Below are 16349 nucleotides of genomic sequence, written 5' to 3' on the forward strand. Positions count from 1 at the left end.
ACTGTGATTTCCTACATGCCTTCCACAGGGATCAGTGAAACTACCCGATAGGCCTTCCCCATACCTAACAACCCTCCATGTGTTAATCTTCTGGGTATAAAACTTCAAGGAACAGAATTTCCGAGGTTGAGTTTATAAAGAATACTAATGTGATACACCAAAAGAAATGACTGAGGCTGATTCTCAGGGATAAAAGTCATCCCCCTCGTCTCTTATTTTATTTTACATTTCTAAATTATCTGAAATACCTGTTCAGGAACAAGCCAAAACCACTTATTTTAATCTCCCTTGGAACACAGTGAACTCTGAACAGCTTATTAAAACTGCACTGTGGACAGAAAGCAATCCTATTCGAAGCAGCTGAGCTGGCAGAGCTTTGGCAGAGGAGGGTTTGGAATGCTGGAAGCTCCTGTCCGCTCCTCTCCATTTCTCTTGGCCTAAGATGCTCTGATTTTACCAGCACTGAAATATTAAAAAGCACGTATGTGTGAGACAAGCCATAAAACCTCCTCCTTAGGCCAAACCGCGTGTGTCTAATGCAGCCCCACGTGGGCAAGAAGGGTTCCCAGGCACAATCACCAGAGTCAAAAGGTGGTTTTCTTGGATGTGGGCAAATCTCACTTTAATTGCAAATGGCTTCATTTACAGCACATTCAATAATGAACAAACAGGAGAGCTGTGACTTTTGAACATGTGAATATATAAAAGTCCCTTGAAATTCAGGTAGTCAAGATAAGGGCATTTCACAAGGAAAGCACCCCTGCCACCTCCCGTCTTTCCGAAGACTGTTTTACTCTCATTTTAAAAGATGACAAGGCATACTCAGAAGTTCAAAGTAGTAGGATGTGCCTTGCAGGGAGAGAAGAAAACCTCTTTTCAGATTGTTGGGTAAATACCTATCAGCAATTGCACTTGACAAAGGCTGATGGATGTCCTCCCTGAGTCAGGCTAGGGCAGAACACTTAGTGAAAGGGGGCTCTGAGCGGGGATGGGAAGGAAACTGCGAGAAAGGGAGCTCCTGATACCACACAGTACCAACCCGTTCCCCTCTAACACGCCACGCCGTGACCCCAGACGTGGGTGCACAAGAGCAGCCGGGGTAGCGACTGACTGTCCTCATTGCCGGGAACTGACAAAGGGTCTCAACTTAGCCCGTGGACAAAATCCTTGACCAGCGAACTCAAATTGTCACTGAATTTAAATCATAAAGGATCTAAGGAAATTCTTGTTTTATTTATGTGTATATGTGGACTCCTTACACGATTCCTCTTCTCCTAAGGGTTTGTTCTAGACACTGGAATGGCCCAAGAGAAGCACTGTATAATTCTGATTTTATTTTACGCTTTCAGAAGAGAAAGGAGGGAACGGAGAGAACAGTGACACAAATTCTTCAACTCTGGGGCTCAGCACGTACAGCGGACTCCTCGGACAGAAGGTTCATCCGGATTGCTGGGTAGTTTCAATGCCGAGGAAAGACTAGGGGAGCCCACCGCACCCGCACAGAAAGAATTCTACGGTTGCTCTATCACAGTGCTCTAGCTAAAGCGTACGTTTCAAACTACAGAGAGTCTCAACTTAACATCTAAAATTTTAAATTGTAGCATTTCAGCAACACGTAAGCTCAGAGAGCTCGTCTCAGAAGTAAAATTGAAGAACTATTGCTCTGATGTACGGAAGTCAAGCTGTCGCTCTCAGCTACGCCCCACTGCCAGGCTTAGGCAGACACGTAAGGCGGTGGCGGCTCCTTGGTGGCGCCATTCACAGTGGCATCATCGTACGGGGGTAAGAGCACCTGGGAAGAAGAAAAGACACAGGTTAGTGTTTAAAGGTGCACACACATTCCCCTGAGCTTTAGTTTTAATTGAACTTTTCCCATAACCTGTACCAATATCAATTTTCCAGCGAGTGGCTAGACTTTGATGAGAGAGTTTTTGAATCCTTAAAGAAGCAGAGGGAAGAGACTTTTGCACCTTTCTGAGTTTTCCAAACCCTGTCCACTTGTACCTGGATGACACAGTGCCTGGGGGGGTCCAAAGGGCCTGTGTCTCTAGGACAAGGAAGGAGGCGGTGGTGGCTCTAAAGAGGAAAAAAGGCCCCAGGGTGACGTGTGTGTGTGTACACACAAATAGGGCAGGCGCCTGATGGACCAAGGGGCCCCTCATGGTGACACCTGAGCAGTGGAGTGGGAAGCACAAGGGCTTTGGTACCAACCTGGACTCAAAGCAGGGCTCAGCCACATCTGATCAGCAACACCATGGGTAGGTTAGCTAACCTCAATATCTATGCCTGCATAGTCGGGATAGCTGAGAATTAGAGGTCTAAAAAATACCTAACATACTGTGTGATACACACCTGACACAGCAGATGTTATCTGTAAACGGCTAGAGAGGAACGAATAAGTATCAGCATTAAGTTGATTAATAACGTTTCCGATCACATTTCAAGTATAAAAACAATTGCATGTAATTGTTTATGAACTGTCAACATAAAAAAACGTTGGCTGACTTTGGCTTCCTTGAGTAGTTACAAAACAGAGAGAATATCAACTCGATATGATTAGCCTTTATTCAGTCAACTAACATTTATTATACACCTACTATGTGACAGTTCCTGCCCTTAGGAAATCAGAGATGAGATGAGTTAAAACCTTACTCAGCTCGGGCTTCCCTGGTGGCGCAGTGGTTAAGAATCCACCTGCAAGTGCAAGGGACACGGGTTTGAGCCCTGGTCCGGGAAGATCCCACATGCCGCGGAGCAGCTAAGCCCATGCGCCACAACTACTGAACCTGCGTGCCTAGAGCCTGTGCTCTGCAACAAGAGAAGCCACTGCAATGAGAAGCCTGTGCACCGCAACGAAGAGTAGCCCCCCTACTTGCCACAACTAGAGAAAGCCCATGCACAGCAACGAAGACCCAACGCAGCCAAAAAAATAAAAAATAAAATAAAACAATGAATGACCAAAAAATAATCTCTGAGGACTAAAATTATAGGTCATGTTCTACTTCGCTGTCTGGTAAACAGCAGCTACTCAGTGAGTAGATAAACACAAATGCATTATATATCTCAGCCACACACCACTTTACTTCAAGCAATATTCAATACAACCAAAACTCTAATCAAAGTACAGACCCTTGGAGTTTGTCTTAATAGGATCTCAATCACAGTGTGACTTGGAGTTTGTCTTAATAGGATCTCAATCACAGTGTGACTGATGGTGGAACTCTCTTCGACACAGATGGAAAATCCCTCTTGTCAATGACCCCAGAAGGGCATCTGTTCATTAGGAAGATTAGCATCCATCTATATATAGTGTCTCTTAGGAGCTCTTATGCTAGGTGACATGTGCTGGTGGGAGAGAAGCTCAGCATTCATTTCAATTCAACTCAACAAATATTCGAGGGACTCTTCATTCCCAGCTACATCAACATACAGAACAGTTGGAGGGAGAAATAAATTAACATCAAAGGTTGCAAAGTGTAATACCCTGGAATAGAAGTGATTCCAACTGGCCATAAATCTGCAAGTCATTAAAATTTGGAAAACTAATTCCATCAAATAGTAAGAAATAATAAAACGCTCAAGAGGAAAGAACTACTTATTGGGAAAAATAAGAAATGTTTGCATACTATGGTTAGAGTTTTACTGTAGTATCAGAGTTAAGGCACTAAAGGCTTATTTGGAATTGTACAGTTTGCTAGGACTACATTACATGTAAGTTACATAAATGTCTTTAGACATTCACAAAATTATGTGCCAAATTTTATGTGTGTGCATTTATTTTCCAGGGGAGAGTGTTCAGAGCTCTCATTAGATTTGCAAAGAACCATCCAGAGATTCTGGGGTCCAGGACTGAGGGGGGAGGGCAGTACAAGGCACAAGGTAAATTGCACCAGAAGTCTGTCCACCAGCCCCGCATCCTAATAAGGTTGAGGTAAGTTAAAATGAAATCAAGGCCCAGGATGACAGCTGTGTGGCACCTCATCCACCCTGGAGCAGGAGGAGAAGCCCCAGCAAAGAAAGAGGACTGACCAGTTATCTCACAGAGTCAAACATTTGGAAAATATTAATAGGTAATTAACAGATCTCATAGATCAGGGTGAGGTAAAAGGTTAAAAACTTGGCAGCTGAAAAAACAAGGCAAATGTTTGCTCGAGGAAAACAAAAATTGTACAAGAAAGGGAATGTACGTGACAGAGCTGTGCACTGAACAACAGTCACATAATCAAGGTAAACATTAACTGGTGATGTAACCGAAAAATTTGATGTGACTGTATTAGGTGGATGAAGGCAGTGGAGAGAATATGGGGAGGAGAGTAAAAGTTAAATTCAATTCAACACCAAGTCAAAAGGTATCTCAAATTGATCATCGAAAAATTAGTAACACAGACATATTATTTTAAAATATGTAGGTAATGGAGGTAAATACAAGAAACAAGTAAGAGTTGAGTGTTTACAGCTGGGGTGAAAAGTGGAGGATAGGCAAGAGAATGGCAGAGGACCATTGAGAAATAAATCTTGGGAATTCCCTGGCAGTTCAGCGGTTAGGACTCGGCGCTTGCACTGCTGAGGGCCCGGGTTCAATCCCTGGTCAGAGAACTAAGATCCTGCGAGCCGCGAGGAAAAAAAGAGAGAGAAAAATAAATCTTTCACTAGCATGATCTTTAGCTATGTACATGTAATACTGTGTTAAAAATAAAAGTAATATTTAAAAAATAAAAGAATAATCATGGCAGTCTTGAAGGAAAGAAGTCGTCGGTCATCAAGGGGCAACTTTCAACCTGAGGACGGTGGGCAGGCTCAGAGCCACCTCGTTCCTCTTGCTTCTTGGCTGGTGGGTGACATGTGTATTCGCCGTGAGCCTCTGCAGGGGCCTGGAAAACGTGCTTAACTTGCCCCAGATGCCCCTCTCTACGCCGGGAAGGGTGGTGGGGACTGGACTCGTGCAGTTCAGACACTAACAAAGCAGCCAGGGAGGACCTCGCGGTTGGAGGTCCCTGCCTAGGAGGTGAAATGTGTTTTCATGGAGCAGCTGGTCAGGACCTGGCCACTTGTCTGCTTGAGACTCTCCTCCAGACCCATGAGACCCAACCCGATCTCGGGTGCCCCAAATACCAGTGGAAACTAGAGAACGACGATGCCACGAGGGGCCCCCAGGAGACAGATGTGATGAGCTAATACCTGCTTTTCACGCCACTCACGCCCAGGCCAACAGCAGCCCAGTGTCTGGCTCTCTCCCATCTAATTTATTTCCATGACTCCCTAGGACGGCAAGTTCATTACCAATCAGACGCCTCTTCCCTATGATTTTTCTCTCCTCAAATGTTTTTCTTTCTTTGTATGTCACTCCATACAAAGCCCAAACAACCCCAAGCTCAAGTTAAAATCACTTCCAACATGGAGATCTGAAATAGTCTAGCCTCGATTACTCTCTTCTCCTCTGAGTTATGCTGTGCAATTGTAGTATAACAAATTAATTTTTTAAAAAAATATTGCCAATTGTCCTCTATAGTGACTGTAGCAATTTGCAGTCTTTTTTTTTTAACTTTTTGGGTTTTATTTATTTATTTATTTATGGCTGTGTTGGGTCTTCGTTTCTGTGCGAGGGCTTTTCTCTAGCTGCGGCAAGTGGGGGCCACTCTACATCGCGGTGCGCGGGCCTCTCACCATCGCGGCCTCTCTTGTTGCAGAGCACAGGCTCCAGACGCGCAGGCTCAGTAATTGTGGCTCACGGGCCTAGTTGCTCCGTGGCATGTGGGATCTTCCCAGACCAGGGCTCGAACCCGTGTTCCCTGCATTTGCAGGCAGATTCTCAACCACTGCACCACCAGGGAAGCCCAACAAACTAATTTTTTAAATAAAAACACCAGTTAGATATTTCCATATTCTTTATAGATAATATGAAGTCATAACACTAGAAATGGCAGTAACTACAGTACAGCACTCTGAACTCAGACACAAAACCACTCTCTTAAAGCACTTACATAACTGGCTTATCAATTAAATTATATGCTATCTTGTACTATTATTAACTGTCTTGTAAACATTTACCTTTCTCCTCTCCAAAAAGTTTCTAAAAGGCAAGAGTCTTACACTTCCATAGTCCTTTCTTAGCACTGGTTTTTAGACAGAGGTGTGTCCAAATTTGAGTTCTATCATTTCAGCTCTATGGCCATGGTCAAATTCTAGAGGGAATACGGGGTGGGGGGAGTCAAAATGAAATGAGACTTGGGTTCAAATTCCAGCTCTGTAACTCAGCAACCCTGGGGTCCTGAGCAAGTTAGTAAATCTACCTGAACTTCAGCTTCCACACTTATAAAATGGAGACCATGACGGATACTCCTCAAAAGACTGTCGTAAGGATGTAAGGGAGGCGACATACCTAATGCACCAAGTACAGGCTGAGCACTTGGGCGCTCAATAAATGGCAGCAATTCTCCAACTGCAGCAAGATAACCAACGCGGTATTATTGTCCAACTAGTTCAACTACACACCTTCCTTAAGAAAGTGACCCCAGTAAACACTACTCACAAATTGATTCATGTGGCTCAGAAAAGGAGTTCCTTTTCCCTCTCAGGTGGCTGCAGGAAGTGTGAGAGGCTAACATTTAAGCTGCTCTGAGCTTAACTCTTCCTTAACAAAAGTAACTGAATGATGAGAAAGGAGACAAAGTGGACACCATTTCTACCACAGGCTGCAGGTCTGCGGAGCTGTGGGCACCTCTCACATAGTTATAGTTCTAAAAGCCAAAGTGAGTGTGGTTGAAACACCATGTCCGTCCATTCACTCCTCACCCCAGGACACCCGAGCAGCCCCCAGAGGGCAGCTGTTGTGCCAGCTGCCGGGGAGGCGGAGATGGAAGGCTGGAGGATGCCCATCCCAGGAGTGGGGGAAGCGCACGTGAACTGTCCCAAAAGACCGAGAAACACCTGCAGAGGTGTAGGTGGTTTGCTTTAGTTAGAGACCTGGGTGTGTGAGTCGAGATTACAAGCGATGAGCCTGGAACAACAGGCGAGATCCCAGCCAGGCTTGCAAGCAATGCCAGGACGTGAAAATTTCTTCTCTAACAACCAGCCGTCCTCCCCACCGCGAGGGGGATGGGAGCTTTGGTGATGTTCATGTGTCAGAGCCTCCCGTGGGCATACACAGGTGTGTTTTTACAAAACCAACTGCCCTTCTCTCCCCCTTAAGCATGGACAAATAAAATACCACTATAGGGCTTCCCTGGTGGCGCAGTGGTTAAGAATCTGCCTGCCAATGCAAGGGACACAGGTTCAAGCCCTGGCCGGGGAAGATCCCACATGCCGCAGAGCAACTAAGCCCGTGCTCCACAACTACTGAGCCTGCACTCTAGAGCCTGCAAGCCACAACTACTGAGCCCACATGCCACAGCTACTGAAGCCCGCATGCCTAGAGCCTGTGCTCCGCAACAAGAGAAGCCACGACAGTGAGAAGCCTGCACACTGCAACGAAGAGTAGCCCCTGCTCACCGCAGCCAGAGAAAGCCCACGCACAGCAACAAAGACCCAACACAGCCAAAAATAAATAAATAAATTTATTAAAAAAAAAAATACCACTATAAATAGAGACGTCTTTTTCCTTTTGTTTTTTTGGCTCCTTTGCGGGGCAGTGGGTAGGAAGCAAGGGGCACAGTATTCATGAGAGCACAATAGCTCACGAGACCCACAGCTGTTGATAACACATCAGTAACAGTCCCTCATAGCTGCTTCACAATTAAGATGAACTTGGCAGGATGAAGTTATCGCTCCACTCCCTTCTCTGGCCTCAAGAAAATATTAGAACGCGAGACTGCATAGCTGAGACTGATGTTGTTATAGGGATAATCCTAAAGCTGTCCTTATTTATTCAAAGGACAAAAAAAAGCAAACCACTGGCAAACTTAGATTTTAAATACTACCCCGCAAGTCACAAATGACTGTCACAGAGCAAAGTGGAGTGACATTACAGTTGAGAAATGCTACAGTTATAAACAGCAGAGCCCCTGAAGACTTTTAAATCCAGGGATGACAAAACCAGATTTGTTTTAGATCCATCTGACAGCAACAGAGAGAAAAAACTGAAGAGAAAGTAGAGTTCAAGGCTAGAGGCTAAAAGCCTAACTCTAACAAGTTTAAAGATGACTCCTCAGTTACAGGCTTGGGTGATTAAGTGGACATTGCTACCATTCACTAGAAGTCAAGAAAAGAAGCAGATACGGAAGAAACGGAGTGAGCTCTGCAGTGTGATCTCTCTCTGGAGATGACCACAGGATGACTGGGGACATGGGCACGGAGCTGATCTGGGTCACAAAATCTAAGCTACTTCCTTCAACTCAGTAAAAAAAAAAAGAGAGCAAGACAAATGATTTGTTAAATACTGTTCATTCATTTCATCAACAAATGCCGGTCGTACTATGTACCAGGCACTGAGGATACCACACCAACTGACACTTGTAAGGTCTGAGCCAGCAGACAGCTTATGTGCTAGTGGAGGAGTCTGATAAACAGAGTTTATCTTCCATGGCGAAGTGCAGAGCTTCTCAACCGGTGTCCATTCACTACAGTGTGCCATACAAATGTTGCAATTTTCTGTTTGCCACCATGTTGAGAAGACTGGGGTACCCTGGGGTAGTAGCCGAGAGCATGGGCTGTGGAGTCAACTGTGTGGGCCGACAAATTTCCCAACTCGGAGGCCTTGGGCCAGTCACTTCTTCAAGCCTCAGCTTCCTCATCTGTAAATGGGGACGATACCAGTCTGTCTCACAAGGTTAATGAAATGAATAAGCCCAAGTAATGTGCTTATTATTAGCACAGTACATGGCATGCACTAAGGCTCAACAAATCTGAATTTTATTCCATACATTTGTGAAAGGATGAGATGGCTTGCTGTATTGATCACGATATAAAATAAGACAAATGAATGTTAAAATGACCCAGAAATAAGGCAAAATAGAAATTTTTGGGGTTATCAAGTTTTTATTTCTATATATGGATGGATGGATACATATATACATATTTTGACAAGTATAGAGAGAGAGGGAAAGAGGTAAGTAAGGAGGAGGGGGGGTGTGTGTGTGTTACTTTTTTTCTGGCAGTAAACTAAAACAGGACTTTATAGAATGGATCTTTGTATAAAAGATAGTTTATCTTTGCATAAGAGCTTTAGCTGCGGGTTTTCAACACGTTAGCAACTATTTTGCAAGTGAATTATTCTCTTATTGATTTCCATTATAGTTTGTTAAATATAAGCTGGATTTAGAACTACTGGAAAAATGATAAATATGGGAGAACGAAAACTTTCTCAGGAAAAAAATATCCTTATAAAAAGGACCAAAAGATTAGGTGCTGCTATTTGCCATCCCACTTGCAGGAGGGGAAAGCTCTATGCAGGCCCTAAGTAGGGTTATTAAATTCCTTGGGATGGTTCAAATAGTTGTCCTACAAACACCTAGAAAACTCAGCTTAAACTGCCACGAAGGCAGGGGTCTGTGAACGATATGGGCCAAATCTGGCCCGCTGCCTGTTTTTTGTATGGCCTGAGGGCTCAGAATGGTTTTTACATTTTTTGAAAGAAAAACGTTTCGTGATGTGTGAAAATTATATAAAACTCAAACTTCAGTGCAACACAGCCACACTTGCTTGTGTATGTATTTTCTACAACTGCTTTCACACTACAACAGCAGGGTTGAATAGCTATGACAGAGACCATATGGCCCACAAAGCCTAAAATATTTACTATCTGGCTTTTACAGAAAAAAGTTTGCCTCCATCTGCACGAAGGAAAAGCATTACCCTGAATTCTGACCTTGGAAGATGTGATAATATCAGATGTGAAAGTACAAAGCCCCAAAACAATCATGTCATTTAGAGGCACCTGAATCTTCCAATGGTCCATTTAAATTAATCCCAAGTAGCCAAAATATTTTTTTCCTTTACCATTTGTTAACACCCCTAATAGTCTACAATGTACCTTGTTTAAAACAGGCAGCATTTACATTAACACCACATTTGCCTACTTAGATGTGAGCTTCCTTTACTCAGGCCAAACAGGAAAGGGGAGATAGGTGAACCATGAATCTCCAAGATTAACTGAAATAGCCATCTGGGCATTTGCGATAGGATCATCGCCAACAGCAAGTTTGGGCTTATCTTTAAGGCATTTAGAATAACTGTTTCCAAACTTTTAAAATAACTCTACCTATAATATATACCAGTAAACGCACACATACACATAACCATTTATTTATGATTCTAAGGTACACATTTTTGCACATTTTAACGCCTGAATTTAGGCTGTGCCTTGTAACTGACAGCACCTAACAATAAGAAGAACCTAAGATAATGGTGCAATTTACAACCAATGGCATATTGTACTCAATTCAACACACCAGGAGTCGGGAAGAACATAAACAAATTTGGAAGATCCTAGTGAAACCTTCCCCCACCTACAGAAGGAATAATTTCCAAAGACAAATAAGGTGGAAAGTAATTGCATCCTCAATTCACTGAAGACCCAGTATAAACTGTCCTCACCTGATTTTATAGGAGGAAGTCATTATTTCTCTTAATTCTCAGCAGAGAAGCTACTCAAATTCTCTCACAGATTATACTTACAATATAGAATTCATACTTCAAATCTTTTGAATTGGGTCAAAAATCCTCGCTGGTGAGATATTTGGGCAGGAAACACCAAAATAATACCGTAGCCCAAATTGAAAGCTAAGATGCACTAAAATATCTAATGTTCAAATAAATATATCTAAAGTAACTATATTTAAAAATATATAACTTTATCAAAATCAGTATCTTAAGAACTACATTTTTATCTAAAATAAAACTATATAACTATTGAGGAAGTAGAGGGAATGCCCTATCACAGGCAACTCAGCTGCTTCCTCTCCCCCAAGCCTGAATGTGCTACGCCACCTACTGTGCACATCTCTTTCGGGATGGGGTTCTATCTACCCTGTGTGTTGCACGGGCTGCCAACCAGGCCGTGCCCAGCTGACTGTGCTCAGTGGCTGCCAGCGTACTTCGGCTGGAAGGACTGCTCAGAACCTCAGATCTCAGACTCCCATTTTACCTGTTCTCCTTCCCCACACACTTCCCTCCCTTGAATTAACGGAAAGGGAGAAATATCTTCTGCTTTGTTTTCTAGTATTCAAGAAATTAATCGCGTAATTTCCTATTACAATCTAATCTGTTGTCTACAAGCTTTGCTTTTTCATAGCTGTAACTGTAACGCAAAATTCTATATTCTTTTAAAACATCATAAGCCTTTTAAAAACATCATAAGCCTTTCTTCTGCTGTTACACTGCTCATAATTTTTATGGCAATAAGGACATTTTATCAAGTGGGCATACCCCTATTTAATCAAACTGGTTCCCAACTACTAGACAATGAAATTGGATACTTTTGGGTTAAAAAACAATGCTGCATGAATATCTTATACACGTTTTTTTTTTACTACTTCCTTAAGATATATTCCCAGAAACTTTCTTAGAATGTTGAAAAATAAAATAAAATTCAATGTCTCCTTTGTCCCTACAGTAAAATCAACATGGATTCTATCTTGGACATGTGGGATAAAATAAGTCAAGTTCTGAGTGTTTTAAAGTAAAACACAATGAAAATAGAGGGTGATTTATAATTGATTAACTGCAAAGCTACTCTAAATTTTTCTTACTTGCTATTATAGGAAGATTACAATTGAGCAATTGATTAATATCCTTTATTCATGTTCACAGTGAAAACTGGGTTTATTTGAACTGTTCTTCCAGAACTTTTAGGTGTCAATTATCTATGTGTTGATTTGACTGCTCCAGTTGTTCTCTGGATGAAATAACTGGAAACTTATATGGGTCAGAGATAATTTCCATCAGATTAGTATATTTTTTTCAAAAGCTGTATTTTACTGAAGGAGGGAAAGAAACACGAGCTGAGTTAACGTTGCACACTGTCAGCTTGCAGCATGGAATATGTTAAAGCAGGGGAAACGCTTTCCAGAGGAAATCTCAGCGGGCATCCAGTCCAATCTTATCCACGATGCTTTTCTATTAGAAGCAACAGACAAGTCTGTCTGAAGCCACGTGCACATATGAAGCTATTAGGAAAATGCGTGGGGCTGAGTTACAGAACGGAGGGCTATCTAACACAACAAGGGAACTACAAGGACCTACTGTATTGCTCAGTATTATGTAACAACCTAAATAGGGAAAGAACTTGAAAAAAAACAGATATATGTATATGTATGTATGTATGAATGAATAAATAAATAAATAAGGCAGCTGCCTTGGTGTCACCAAGTTTACTTCTAACTTTTCTTCTACCTCTTTCTTTAATCCACCCTCCCATTCCTTCCCCTGTGCTAGAGAGCAAAAATAAGCAAACAAAACAAAAAGTCCCTCTGTTTTGAAAGTTTGTGACTTGACTTGAGAAGAATCATCAAAATGAACTACTTTCCTGCTTCACTCCCCCTTGTCCTGGTCAACGCCCCGCCAGCAGCAACAGGGCAGAACACCCAGCCCTGGCGGCAGTCTGCACAGATGACAGTCTAGGAGGAGGGTGGCGGGTAAAGACAGACTGGAGCCAGGATGCGGAGGCTGTGATCCCCCCTCCGCTCCCCGGGCACGCACCAGCTGTGTGACCGTGGGAAGGTACCCACTTGGTAATTTCCTCTTTTGTACCCAGGGGTCTACTTCAAGGACTCTTGTGAGACTGAGTTCATATACATAAAGCCCGTGGCACAGAGCCTGGCAGATGGCAACCACTACCTACGTGTCTGGGGAGAAACCCACAGTACAAAAAGCTACAGAGTGGGAGATAGGACAGATGCAGAGAAGAGCGGAACCTCGTGACACCTGTGGGAACACCGCTAAGGACATGAGAGAGGGTCAGTTAACTTTCAAGGTCTGGTCCTACCATTCAGGTAAGTGATTTAACGTTTCAAGTCACAGTCACAGACCAGACACGTCCTGGGGCTTCATGCTCACTCCGTGGCCCCTCCTTATCAACTATCGCTGCTACCTCTGACAGCCCTCTCAAATTCTCCCCCTCTTCCTCAGGCCCTCTGCACCAGAACTGCATCATCTTCACCACTGTAGTGATCTTGACTACGGAAATGGTCTCCTGGCTGCTCTCTCTGCTTATTTGGGATGTTACCCAGTCTACATCAAAACCTCTCACATTTTTTAAATTAAAAAAAAAAAAAGAAGCAAAAGCAAAAGCTTAGATCATACAAACTACTAAATTACAAGTGAAAAGAGATATCTAAAATTGAGGTATTACGAATAAGATGTCTCTCTTGTATTCCAGTACTTACTAGGCCAGAAGCTTCAGAGCCAATAACTCACAGGCTGGAGTTTCAAATCCTCTACAAGTTCTGTAACTGGAGAGCCTTCTTCCCCTGGCCCCCTCCCCACTGCCTCCTGGACCCCCTGGTTCATACAGGCAGGTGACAGTGGTGAAAGGTCTGTTTTGTGACGTATGTTTAAGGTACATGAATCTGAAATGCCCAGGACTGAAGGAGATCTTCAGAGCCAGCCTCGTTACCAGCCTTTAAACGAAGGCTTCCTCACACAGTTTCCGAAAATCAGTAATGACTTTTCTGAAGAATCTGCGAGATGAAGACTATACATTCATCTTGGTAACAGTCTAGTTTCTCAGGTACGAAGGAACTTCTGAAGTCTAAAAAATCTCTCCTGCTATCAATTTAGTTCATTCCCTCCCCTTCTGTCTCTGGGGGTGGGATGTGGGAAAAGAATAAACACAACTCATGTCACCTAGTCAAGAACTTGTTTCTAATCACATGTAATCTATGCCTAGGAAGTAATGAACAAACTAATTTTTAAAAGCAACAGGAGGGAAAAAAAAACAATGGAATTTTTTATGCACAATTTTTGAAAGTCATTGAGACGACTACTAAATAAATCCACCCCACCTCCAACCCTTCTCAGTCAACTGAGAGTGTTTTGTGGCTTTCTGACAGCCCAAGGTCAGCCTTAATTAATCTCAGCCTCTCAGGGATATCTACAGGGAAATGACTGCTGGGGAGATAATCTGGCCTTCACCAGGTCACTGACTTTTTTCTTAACTGTGTTTTTCAAGCAGTCAGGCTCAAAAGGCAGCCCCACACGACAAAACACTTTTTTTTTTTTTTTTTGCCATGTCACATGGCTTGTGGGACCTTAGTTCCCTGACCAGGGGCTGGACCCGGTCTCAGGCAGTTAAAGTCCTACCCACTGGACCGCCAGGGAACTCCCGGCAAAACACTTTTTTAAGTCAGAACAATAAACCTGTATATAGTGTTCACCAAGATTAGCACCTGCAATATGATATGGCATAACGGACTCCACGAAGTTTAAAATTTTCCTATTTATCCCTAAACAGCCATTTTCCTACACTGCCCAAGACGATGATCCTTTTATCGGAAATGAGAATTTCAGACACTATTTTGGATAAACATTCATCTCCCTGCTTTTAAAGTGCCCCAATTGATTCCCTCCTCATGGATTTAACCCAACACTGGGTACTGCCATGACTCAAGTCTGCACTGGTGTGAGCAGATTAAAAGGGTTTTTTAAGTCTCGATTTGTATAAATTTTAAGGTGAAAGAAATCTGTTTCTACTATTTAGTATTTTAATACATTTTTCCTCTTAAGGCCAGCTTTTGATGAAGGTAGGGGAGAGAATGTGGTATTATGCAATATATATCCAGAATGTGATTTCTATTGAACACAATGTTCTAAAGGGAAGGTTGCATCTCTCTAGGGTACCTAACCGTGTATGGCAGTGACTCAAAGGGACACCTTGGGATATTTTAAATTTCCAAGGAAAACACTATGAAGCCTGTTAGGTACTACACTAACTACTACTCTTAAGTTGTCTGGACCTGACTACTTAATGAAATGAACAGCTAGCTATGTCTTCTGGCCTAAGAGCATCATGAAAAAAATACCAAGACCCTAAGAAGCATTATGAACTAACAGAGTTTGTGACCTCTCTGTCTTAAGGCATTTCTTTCAAAGGTTTTTGCTTTGGTTTAGTTAGGAAACTGGAGCAATTAATCCATAGAATGATCTCCAATATATAATAATGCTATCTATTCTCCCTGAGTAGTAATTGGAAAAGTAGATACCTGGCTAATAATATGTGTACTGTTTTAGAGAAGAAAAAAGCAGCACATTTATTTTCTACCAACAAGAGCCCCAGTATCTTTCCACAGAGGTCACCCTGAAACTCTTCAGCCTGGGAGAAAAGCCATCTGGCTTAATACTTGATAGGAAGTGAAAGACACAACGTGTCCGTGTGGATTCCCAATAAAGACATGGACAAAAGAGAAACATACATGATGACACACTATGAGGATCTTAATATAGCTACAGAGACCAGGGAAAATGACAGAACTAGATCATTCCAGCCCCCACTTAGGATCTCAGAGTGAGGCTCCAGTATTTTTTTTTTTTTAATTAGAACTCCTTTAGTTCTTGAACTCCTTTAGTACTAGTCAAAACGACCTTTAAATATGCAGAGCCCTCTTTAAAAAAAAAAATCTGTTCTCCAACCCTAGAAATACAGATTATGGTCTCTACTGAAAGGAAGCAGGGGTCCTTGGAGAAATAGCTGATTCCAGGTGTGGAACAGGATATGAACAAGATGAACCCAGAACAGCAAGGAAGCGATCACACTATCAGAGTTGTGTAAAAAGATGCAGATGCCAACTTGAAGAGGCTCCAACTGGGCAAAGATGGCATCATTAGGACACTCATAAGGATGTTAGCTATGTTGTAGCTGTTTAGAGGAAGATTTTGGTTTTCCCCTTAGAAAGTCTTAAAATAGGTATGGAATAGTAGGTAAATTTTATTTAGGCTTACTGATAAAATTAATCAAAATAGCTGTACTGGGCTTCCCTGGTGGCGCAGTGGTTGAGAATCCGCCTGCCAATGCAGGGGACACGGGTTGACCCTGGTCTGGGAAGATCCCACATGCCGCGGAGCAACTGGGCCCGTGAGCCACAACTACTGAGCCTGCACGTCTGGAGCCTGTGCTCCGCAACAAGAGAGGCCGCGACGGTGAGAGGCCCGCGCACCGCGATGAAGAGTGGCCCCCGTGGGCTTCCCCGGTGGCGCAGTGGTTGAGAATCTGCCTGCCAATGCAGGGGACACAGGTTCGAGCCCTGGTCTGGGAAGATCCCACATGCCGCGGAGCAACTAGGCCCGTGAGCCACAATTACTGAGCCTGCGCTCCGCAACAAGAGAGGCTGCGATAATGAGAGGCCCGCGCACCGCAATGAAGAGTGGCCCCCACTTGCCGCAACTAGAGAAAGCCCTCGCACAGAAACGAAGACCCAACA

General features: G+C 43.1%; 1 protein-coding gene across 2 annotated transcripts in view; it reads right to left on the bottom strand.

Annotated features, from left to right (window-relative positions):
- Positions 1–1314: 1314 nt before the first annotated feature.
- Positions 1315–16349, bottom strand: part of LAPTM4B (lysosomal protein transmembrane 4 beta) — a 68439-nt gene continuing 53404 nt past the window's right edge. Inside the window, exons 7-8 of one of the 2 annotated variants that reach the window (XM_059901736.1) lie at positions 2653–2694; positions 1702–1792 (exon numbers count right to left, since the gene is read on the bottom strand). In XM_059901736.1, the coding sequence (XP_059757719.1) occupies positions 2683–2694 (12 nt within the window). In that variant the 3' untranslated portion in view covers positions 1702–1792; positions 2653–2682. Of the gene's footprint in view, positions 1793–2652; positions 2695–16349 lie in introns of both variants that reach the window. The other variant, XM_059901735.1, reaches the window with a different exon arrangement.

The sequence above is a fragment of the Balaenoptera ricei genome, chromosome 17 (assembly GCF_028023285.1).
Source record: "Balaenoptera ricei isolate mBalRic1 chromosome 17, mBalRic1.hap2, whole genome shotgun sequence".
NCBI lineage: Eukaryota > Metazoa > Chordata > Mammalia > Artiodactyla > Balaenopteridae > Balaenoptera > Balaenoptera ricei.